Genomic DNA, 9,939 nt, shown 5'->3' with positions numbered 1-9,939 from the left:
CGGCATATCAGGAGGCCATCTGCAGAGGGGAAAGAGGGTGTGGGTGACTGATCTAGAGACCTGTCCCTTTGAGTAGTCCTGCTGGGTGTGGAGGACAGAGGGACCATTGCAGGGCCCAGCTGACAAGATGAATGAAACACAGGACTGTGGATAGTTTGTGCAAGATGCAAAGTGGCTCTGTCTTGCAAATATTGCAATAGCTCCATTTGCCAGGTGCTACGGTGCCCTGGCATTCCTCTCTTCTCGGTCCTCAGGAGTACCTGAGGATGTGCCCTATTGTCATGTCCACTCACAGAAGCAGAGATGAAGCTTCAGTTTCTCCCGTTTGTGCCCCACCTCTGACAGCCTGGTTCCAGAGCCCCATGGCCTCTCAGCTGGGCACTTCCTGGCCCCTCCCTGAGCCCCACTGCAGTTTTGGAGTCCTGGATCCCAGGGCATCTTTCCTGGTCCCACCTGCCCATTCCCATCAACTTGCTGCACCTGGGGGAAGCATTACTCTGGGGCCTGGTTTCCTATTTTCAGGATGGAACCGACAGCCTCACACATTCCACAGAGGCAGCAGTGTCGACAGGTATTTGGGAAACACTAGTTTTCTTTGCAGATACATCTGTCCCTGTTTATTAGAAAATGGTAAGCATTTTATTGACCTCCAAGCTTAATTAAGTAGAAAAAAAAAGTCAGAGTCTAGAATTTTGGTACATTTCAAATATATTTTATTATTTTTCTTTTCGTCTTAGAAAGAATATGAAACCTGCATGCAATGCTAATGGTTTCTGACATTTACATGGCATATAACACACCGGTACCTCTACCAAAGGAGTGTGGGGCACTCTGCAGAGCATATGTACAAAGGAAAGGGCATCTGGTCATCTTAGCTTCCCCAAAAGATTACTGCTCTGTTTACCATAGCGTGGGGAGGTACAGGCATATTGCTTTCGTACTGCATGTCCCATTGAGTTGTGGGAAAAAAAGAAGCTCTGAAAGCTTCCCTAGTCAACTGAATCCATGTCTCTGGCAGTGGGTCATGTATGTAATCGTGTATTTTAGAGTTTTCTCCTAAGGTTTTCACTGACATGCTTCTGAAGCCTTACATATTGAAGCAGTGGACCTTTCAGAAACCCTCAGGTGGGAGCTAAGACCTAACACCTTCTTTAAAGACCACTGGCCTTGCCACTAAGGGATCTTGGAAATAAATGTTTCCTAGAGTGTGGAAAAATGAACCAGGGGAATGAGGCATGTTTCTCTGGCAACCAAACTGATCTAAGCACAGATGCAGAGAGACCTGTTCCTACTTGCCTGGTGACAGGGGCCACTGCGGAGTCACTGAGGCTGTGACAGGCTGCAAGCCCAGGAGAACTGTGGCAGCTGTGCCGAGGCGCCAGGCCCTCTGGGCGGAAGCTTCCCCAGCTAGACCTGGAGCAGCGCTGCAATGAAATGTCTCCACCAAGCTCAGCGTCCCTCCCAGGCGCTTATAAAGCTCAGATGTGTAGTGACGCATGGACAAATACAAAAAAGCATTTTTTAAAAAGGAAAGGCATGAGTTTCCCCTTTTTTTCGGTAAAAAGCCGCCTGTGTTAAAGTCTGGCGTACAGAAGAGCTGGGTCTCACATCTGGAAGCCTTTCGCACACAGCTATAAAATGTAAAAACTGACCCTTGGTAAAAAGTGCTTCGTAACAATATATAATTTGTGTCTTATGCCTGTGAGAAAGAAAGGATATTTTTTTAAAATTTTATTTTAATCTGTAAAGTCCTTTGCTGAAGTCTCCCAACTGGTCTGGAAGTTTTTCTACCCAAGATTCATCACCCTATTCTTCGTAGACCCTGGGAAGAGAAAACACAGGTGTAAGAGGCTGGGGACCAGGTGGTAGCAGTTCCTAGTCTCCCCCAGGCCTGAGGGTGGGGAGTGGGAGGGACGCCTCTGAGAATGTGACCAAGGGAACACAGAAGCTCGCACAAGTCTGGCTTTGTCCTTTCTGATGAGCTTCCACCTCTGCAGCTCCATTCTATCCTCAAAGTCCTGTGGAGTGAACCTCTTTGCATGTGGGGATACTGCAGAAGAGGTAAGATGTGCCCTGTGACCATGGATGGGTCTTCCAGCATGGCCAGTTGCTCCTGCTCTTCCTCAGTCCAATCCTCATCTGTACGAAGCTTCTACTCAGGGAAAATGGTATCAGGACTAGCCCCAGACTTGGGCTAGTCCTTTCAAAATGTGCCAATTCTAGAGGTTACTTCCTGAAGACGGAGGAGAGGGGTTGGCAGGACTGATGCTGTGACACCTGTGCCTTGGGGTCACTTCCTCTTGCTGGCCTTGCCTCACCTCTGTTAGTTACAGGCCTGTGTGCATTCACACCCACCTCTCCTCTCACCTCCCAAGCCGGCTCCTTTTAGGTGTTTTAATTCCTTCTAGTTCTGACTCATGGCTGCCCGAGGGCAGCGCTTCACACTCAGACAACCCTTTGCTCCCTCCGCCTTGCTCCTGACTTCTGAGTAAAGTCAACTAATCATGCATTGAATAAAATGCTTAGTGCAGCTGCTTTCCAGGGCAGCTGGAAGCTCTGGTCTCTGAGGTGCTGAGCTCCCTCACCTGGTCACACAGTCCTGGCCCTGCCCTGTACCCTCTTCCTTCACCCCAGTTCAGCATTTTCTCTCTCTGTGTAGAGGACTTCAAAAGTTCTTTTATTTCCATTCTACACCTCTTAAGACATTTTCAACCCTTTGCAGTGGAGGGAGGACAAGGACATGCCCCCTTCCTCTCCCAGGACACCTCAGCAATTTAAAACAGAGGAAAGAACTAATGATGTAATGAAGTGATGGAAGGCCTGGTATCTGAAGGGCTTCCATAGCTTTCAGTTCAGTTTGCAGAAGTAAAAAGCAGGACTGCCTTTAGGGCCACAGGTGTGTACTTCTCTTTAAAGCCACAGCCCAGGTAGTTTGAATGTCTCACAGCAGTCTGTGCAAGATGTTTTCAGGCCCCTCCTAGCAGTAGCCCTGGGGTTAGCTTCATTCCATATTCAGTTACACAAGGCCTTGGATGGTAACAGAGAGTAGACAGGGAAGGTCCTGTTTGTGCCACATGAGTCGCCTGCCCTGACCAGAAAAAAGGCTCCATTCCTATCAGATAAATAGAAAATAGTCTCTTGTCTGCATCACTTTCTATTTCAAGTAACTGCAGACAAGGCAGTTTTGGAGGAAGTAAATAAAGCTCAAGTGCAGGGGTTGGGCCTGAGTGTCAGCTATGAGAGCTGGTCACGAGGCTGGGCTGGGGGACCAGAGCCAAGCCAGGTGATGGGAAGGGCGGGGCGGGCACCGCCAAGGCTGCCAGTCTCCATGGGGGCCTGGCTTCCTGTCCTACTTTTGCTCTGTGCAGGTCACGCCCCCTCCCCAGCAAGCTTTGTTTTTTCCTTCTACAGGATGAGGTGCTACACCTGCTCATGGGGAAGTCACCTGAGAGTGTGAGCACTCCCCTGGCCATGCTAAGCAGATTAAAGCATAAGCAGGTCCTGGGCGTTTGAGGAGTAGCCTGCTCCAGGATAGGATCACCTTCATGTAGAGTTGGGAGTGACCTCCCCTTCCAAGGTCAGGCCTAGGACCCCAGGATCAGAGCCAGAAAGTCACCTTCTGACTATGGGAAACAGAGTCTGGGGAGCCCAGGGCACTGGTCATCTCATCCTGCTGCCCCCTTGGGTACAAGTGAGTCTGATTTTAAAGGGTCAGACCCAAGATGCCTCTTAGCACCTGCATGCAAAGGAATTTCTCAGGTGTCTGGGCAGCATGGGGCCCCTTGGCGAGAGTACGTTGTTGCCAGGGAGTCGTCCTCGTCATCTTAGGGGTGTACCCCATTTTATGGTTAATTAGCATTTAAGTGGTCTCACTTTTCCCTACAAGATCCACAGAGGATAGCTATGCTAGGTGCTCACCCAGTCATTTGACAGCTTATGTGACTTAAACAAAAAGAGCAATTAAGACCATAACTTGAAAGTTAGGAGGAGACAGACTTTAGTTCACAAATGGGATCAACATTACAGCCTGCTTTGCTAAGTGATGAGTTTCTCGACCCTGGGGGTGTGTAAGCAGTGTCTGTTTGTCTGCTTGCTATGGATGTTGTGGTGGGTATTCACACGCATTGGATAGGGATAGCTGACGTGGTGTGGGGGCCCCTTTCCATCCTGAGTGCTGCAACTGACCCTGGTGGGAAGGTGGGCAGGAGGGGGGTGCGTACCTGCGCTTCTCGTTCCAGGCGTTGTACCACTTGATGAAGCGCTTGGTGCTCTGCAGCTTGGGGTGCAGGCAGTGCTCCTGGCCCCGGTACCTGGACACACTCTTGGTGGTGATGCTACAGTGGAATAGGATGGGGTAGAGGGTTGAGGCGTCTTAATAATGGACCCTGGCGTGACCCATGGGTGGCCCTGGTCTGTCTGAATCAGGGCACTGAGCAACTTGGCTTCCACTCTTCCTCAAGACAGCCCACCCATGTGTTCATTTCCTGGCAGGCTCCTTGGAAGGTTTTGGTGTCCTCTCATCTCCGAGTTCACTTTAGGGTCTAACCCTATAAGGAGTGAGCAGCACCTGGAAGAGTTTCCTCACCCCCCAGTGCACCCCCAGAAGTGTATTTTCTGCAGGCCTCTCTTGGGGAACAAAGTTCAGGAACCAAGCTGTGGAGAGAGTTAATGCCATCAAGGTGTGCATGCCAAGACCTTTGTCCTTGGACTTGAGGAACTCCATGGTGGGGCTAAGTCATGCCGATGATGCTGCGGTCTCTGTCTGAAGCCCCAGTCTCAGCTCCCCCTGCTGCAGATTGTCCCAGGGTTGGGCATTTGCTGGCTCTGAAGCCAAGTCTCATTGAAGCCCATTTAGATGCTTGACTATTAAGTCCCGGTTATCTTTCGTTTCATGCAGAAAAAAAAAAGACCTGGCTTCTCCACAGCCTGAAACCCTCAGACCTCTATCAGCCAAGGTTCCAACACCCATCAGGAGCCTCACTGTACAGTGGAGAAGCAGGGTGGCCTTGTACCAGGTTCAGGGGCCTGAGTTGGAGTCCCATGTTTTGCTCTAGGATCTTAACCTCTCTGAGCCTGTTTACCCTTCTGTAAAATGAATATAAAAATGGGACCTACCTACCTCATAGGGTTATTGGGATGATGAAAGGAGATAACCTAGGCAATGTGCAGAGGCTGGTAGCTGCTCATGAATAGTTACTGGCAGTTAGTCATGAACAAGGAGACGGGGAAGCAGAAGGGCAAGCCTCAGCGCGGGGTGCGTGAGCTGTGGCCTGGAGCGGGAGGCGAGCTTGCTGCCTGCCCAGCACTGCTGTGCCTATCTCTGCAGGGCTGGCCAGAGGGATGGCAGGAGCCAGGAGGGAGCTTCTGGGTTGGGGAGGAAGCACGGTGTTCAATAATGAGGGATCTCACCTGGGACACTTGCAAAGTGCAAGGTGAGAGGTGAAGATGCCACTTCCTTCCTGAAGGGTCACAGAAGGGTGGTTGGAAGTGAGAGTGGAAAGAGTGGGAAGAGAGGGAGGGAGCTCAGCTAGATCCCCACAAGCTATGGAGGTAAAGAGTCATGGGCCAAGTTCTGGAAGGGAGCAGGGTTGCCACGAATGTGGTTTCCCAAACAATGGGAAGAGAAAATGGGATCTTGCCACCAGAATGGGGGCAGAATGTTTCTGAGCAATCTGTTTTCTTCTCTGTCCTGGGCTCTGAGTTTTGGGGGCCCCTGCCTGGGCCTGTTTTTCCTGGGGTAGGGATGGGTCTTTGGTCCTGTCTTCCCTGGAGCCCTTGGTGAGATGTGGCACCTTGAGCATGGCCAGCCTTCAGTGTTGCCCTTCCCCTGTACCTAGGAATTTAGCACATGCATTTTCTTTGTGCTTACAATGCTGTTTTTTCACTCTGAGTGAAGGGACATTGCAAAGCCCGAAAGAATCCCCTTCTCAGTTAGGTCAGTATGCAAGCTGTGTGTTCCAAATCCTGAAGGTTGGGAAGAGCAGGAAAGGACACTCAACACCCCCACCATGGTGCAAAAATGCCACATTGGTTGTGGAGTACAGAAAGGAGAATTCGTGTTCTCAGCAACTATCAGAAATTCTGGGTCCCACATCCTTCTCCTCAGCAGTTCTGGGATGCTGAAGGTTTCTGTGAGAGCTTAGTGGACATATGACACAAACTGCCCTTTCAAGAATCTGGACTCTCCTGGATCTTTCTGGGTATAAGGGCTCCCACTTGCAAAGTAGACTGCTCTGCCTCCACCCCCAGCCTCAGCAGAGATTTCTGGGTGACTCAGGGTGAGCTGGAAAACTTCCTTTTGTTCAACCTTTGTGACTGAAAATCTGCCTTGGCAAAAGAGTGCTGGCCCCTGTCTGATCTAGAAAGGCTTAGGCTCTTGGGAGGGAGCAGTGCCTCTAGCCCTCTGAGTGCTCTGGTGTGATTTAGGAGAGCATGACTGGTTACTGACCTCATGAGGCCACTGCAGGTTTTCACAAGGCTACCTGAAGCCACCTCTGTACTCACTTGGTTGTAGTTTCTCTCTGTATCTGGAAAAGTTTAGCCAGGAAAAGAGCAAGCCTGTCTGGTGAGCATTCTGTCCTTTCGAGATGCCACTGTGCTCCATACTATTTTCATTCCCTGAGAGTTCTGATCCGACTTGCAATGCCTCCTGACATGTTCATCCCTGGAGCTGGAAGTGCTGCGGGGCTTGTGACTCCTGTCCAGCTCTTTTGACTCCTGGGCCCCCACCTGAAAGGATTTCTGGGCAGCTTTACTGGACTTGGTCTGCAAGACTAGGACCAGGGATGAGGGTGTTAATTTAGAAGCCCTGAAGGAAGGTGTTGGGGTCAGCTCAGGCCAGTGGCTTTCTGAATTCCCCTAACTTTGGCCAGACTATAGCCCCAGGTGGTGCGGGTTGTGGGGTGTGGGTGTGCCCTGCCTTCACAGACGCTGTGTGAAGGCCTCTGGGTCAGCAGGGCCAGCCGGTGCAAGTGGAAAGCACTTGCCCAGACTGAGAATGAAGTGTGTCCCGTTTCTGGGGGAGGGGAAGAGGGGCCAATGGTGCATGGCAAATATTTGGGAGCTGCTTTGCCAACGGCTCCCATCCTGGCCAAGAGGGTATTGATGGGGAAACAGTGGTGCTGACCTCAAGTGGTTAATTGGGAAGACGGAGGAGCACGGAAACTCAGTGTTCTCTCACTCTGCCCCAGTTTTTAAAACATTGCCGGCATCCCCACCAAGCAGGGCTTCGGGCTTGTGGCACATTAACCCCAGCAGAGCACTTTTCACCCCACTGCTCAGGCTCAGGGACCTGCAAGAAGTTCAGCTGCTGCAGAAAGGGCCAGGGGTGTTCTCACAATGAAATCCCTACAAGTTCCAAACTGGCCATTTCAGTGGACAGTCCCCAGATTGGAGACTCTGAGAGGAAAGTCGGGACAGTACTGGTGTTACTCCTCTCTTCAGCGACAGGAAGACAGCATGCTGAACGGTTTGGGTGTGAGGGGTTTTGAGTGACTTCAATCTAGGTGATCTAAGTTGGCAGTCAGGAGCCATTTAACCCTCAACAGCCCTGGTACCCTAGTACCCACAATTGCCAAACACTGAGGCTACGAGTTTGAATACTTGCAAGGGTGGACTTGCAGACACTTGCTGGAGCACAGGACAGTGACCCCCTTTCAGGACTGTCTCAGCAGCCGTACATAAAGCCTTGGCCAAGGCCTTGATAAAGGCAGAGAGAAATGTTTGTTAGCCTGACCCAGCCCCAGGCTGTGTGCCCTGGCACAGGGTGAACACGCTCGTGGAGAGGAGCTAGAACTCACATAACCATCTTCTCCTCGCAGTGCGGGTACTTTGGCTTCATTTCCAGCTTCTTTACATCGCTGTAGCGAATCTTGGGCCCTTTACGGGAGCATTTGCATTTGGACCCTGCGGGAGAGAACGCAGAAGAGGGGGACTGTTTAGTTGAACCAGGGATATCCCACCCTACAACCGCCCTCGGTACCCATCCAGATCCTCAGGATTCCAGGATTCTAGTAGTTGGTGTTTAGATTCCCCAGGATGGGACAGACAAGGGGACCTCCCAACACTCACCATCCACGCGCGCAACGCATAGCGCCAGGAGCAGCAGAAGCAGCGCAGCGGTCAGGAGCCTCATGCTGGCCGGAGGGGCGCGGGAGCAGGGACGCGGGGACGGCGCCGGCCGGTGGATGTGGCGGCCAGGAGAGGCCGCCCGGCTCGGCTCTCTCGGCTCAGAGCACTCCTCCGGGGTTTGGCTCGCTCCAGCTGCGCCCGTCGGTGGGTGCCCGGGCAGTCTGTGGCTGCGCTCTGCGCTCAGCTCTGCGATCTCTCCACAGCCTCCCTCCTCCCGCCCTGGCCTCTTTTAAATCCGCTCCTGCCCTCGCAGTGAGCGAGCTCATTAATATGCAGAACCACTCGGTGACTCACTGAGATTTCTCAATGTGGTGGGGGGAGGAGACCTTCCTAGCCCGCCCGCCGCCCGCCCCGGGATGGATCCCGATCTTAGCTGCGCACACTTGGAGCCACGCGCGCACATGCACACTCACATTCTCACATCCGCTATCCTCTTGCTCACACAACACGCTCCCCTTCACACACTTGCACACTCAAACCACAGCCTGCACTCATTTCCTAGTGCCGCTGCTGCTCTGCCTTGGGGAGACCAGACTGTGGAGAGGCTGAGAAAGGGTGCTGCTTTTCTGATTCACGTGGATCCCTCTGGCCAGACAGGCCTACTGTGCTAAGCCACCAGGAGACCCAGGCCCAAGACCCAGATCCTTGGGGAAGAGCTGAAAGGGTTTCAGGACAGATGCCAAGTGTGAGTGCCAGCAGGCCTGACCCCTAGGGTGTGGGCTGTCTCTGTTGGGCCAGCAGTTCTGGTGGCCAGAGCACAAGGCCAGTTCTGGATAGGGGTTTGTCCATCAGTTGTACAGCAGTAAAGCCATTGCCTGTGAACACTGAACTGACTCAAAGAGAGTGTAATTTTGGGGGGTTTGGGGCACTCCTAAAGGAAGGTCCCTAGGAGGGTCTGTGGTCTGGTGGCTCTCTGGAGAAACAGGGGACTTCTCACTGTTACACTATTCTCCAAAGCCAGGCAGAGACCTAGTAGTGAGCCCTGACAATGATGACCATCTGGATTAAGGCCCTCCTATGTTCCAGACTTTGTGTGGAAATGTGTAATGGTATGAGACCAGCCATGGTGGCTGAAATTACTGTCCCCTACTACCAGCACAAGTGGTACCTTAGGTACCATTCAAAGTCTTTTTTTTATCATCTGTAAAGAGTAGGTTCATCATAGTGCCTGACATAGGGTGGCAATGAGAAACACATATGTATATCATATATTCAAAGTGGTTAATGGGATGCCTGACACAGAGCCCAGGAAATGCTGTCATTATTAATGTGTGTGTGTGTGTGTGTGTATGTGTGTGTGTGTGTATGTGTGCCCACGCACACATACTTACAACATTATATATACATCATTTGAGTCTTATAATTCGCTTTCTAAATTGATACTTAAATTTCTTTATTTGGCTGGTGCAGAAATAGGATTAAAGGAAAGAAAAAACTTGCCTAAGATCATAGAGCCAGGAAGCAGGGGACTAGACCAGGAGGGTCCCTATATATGTAGCTGCAGAACTGGGGCTCACTCTGCTGCCCTTGGGTCTGTTGGTCCTTCCCTTAGTGGTGAAAAGCTTCCCTCAGAGACCCAGACACGAGGGGTGGAGCATCAGGACCATGGGGTGCTGGGCTTGGCTCCCAGGGCAGAGCTTGCCCAGTGCTGATCTGTCAGCCTGGCAGCTTTGTGGGGACATGAGTGCCCAGAAAGGCTTCTGGGATAGGAGGGGGCCATTGGTTAAGGGGGACAGTGTGAAGAGTCTCTTTCCGGCAGGACAGTGTTTGCTACCCCCGGGGGAAGCTGAATCCTGAAAAGCAAGCAGA

The 9,939-nt window shown here is 51.7% G+C and overlaps 1 protein-coding gene across 1 annotated transcript; it reads right to left on the bottom strand.

The window, feature by feature from the left end:
* Window positions 1–1,788: 1,788 nt before the first annotated feature.
* On the bottom strand, window positions 1,789–8,343 carry Cxcl14 (C-X-C motif chemokine ligand 14). Its single transcript, XM_047556815.1, has 4 exons — window positions 8,071–8,343; window positions 7,800–7,905; window positions 4,221–4,334; window positions 1,789–1,822 (listed from the first exon to the last, which is right to left on the bottom strand). The coding sequence occupies exons 1-4, from the start codon at window positions 8,132–8,134 to the stop codon at window positions 1,807–1,809; spliced, it is 300 nt and encodes a 99-aa protein (XP_047412771.1). The 5' UTR covers window positions 8,135–8,343; the 3' UTR covers window positions 1,789–1,806.
* Window positions 8,344–9,939: the final 1,596 nt, after the last annotated feature.

Source organism: Sciurus carolinensis, chromosome 6 (assembly GCF_902686445.1).
Source record: "Sciurus carolinensis chromosome 6, mSciCar1.2, whole genome shotgun sequence".
NCBI classification, from domain to species: domain Eukaryota; kingdom Metazoa; phylum Chordata; class Mammalia; order Rodentia; family Sciuridae; genus Sciurus; species Sciurus carolinensis.
The sequence above is the reverse complement of the archived record's forward strand: the minus strand, read 5'-3'. Positions and strand labels throughout refer to the sequence as shown.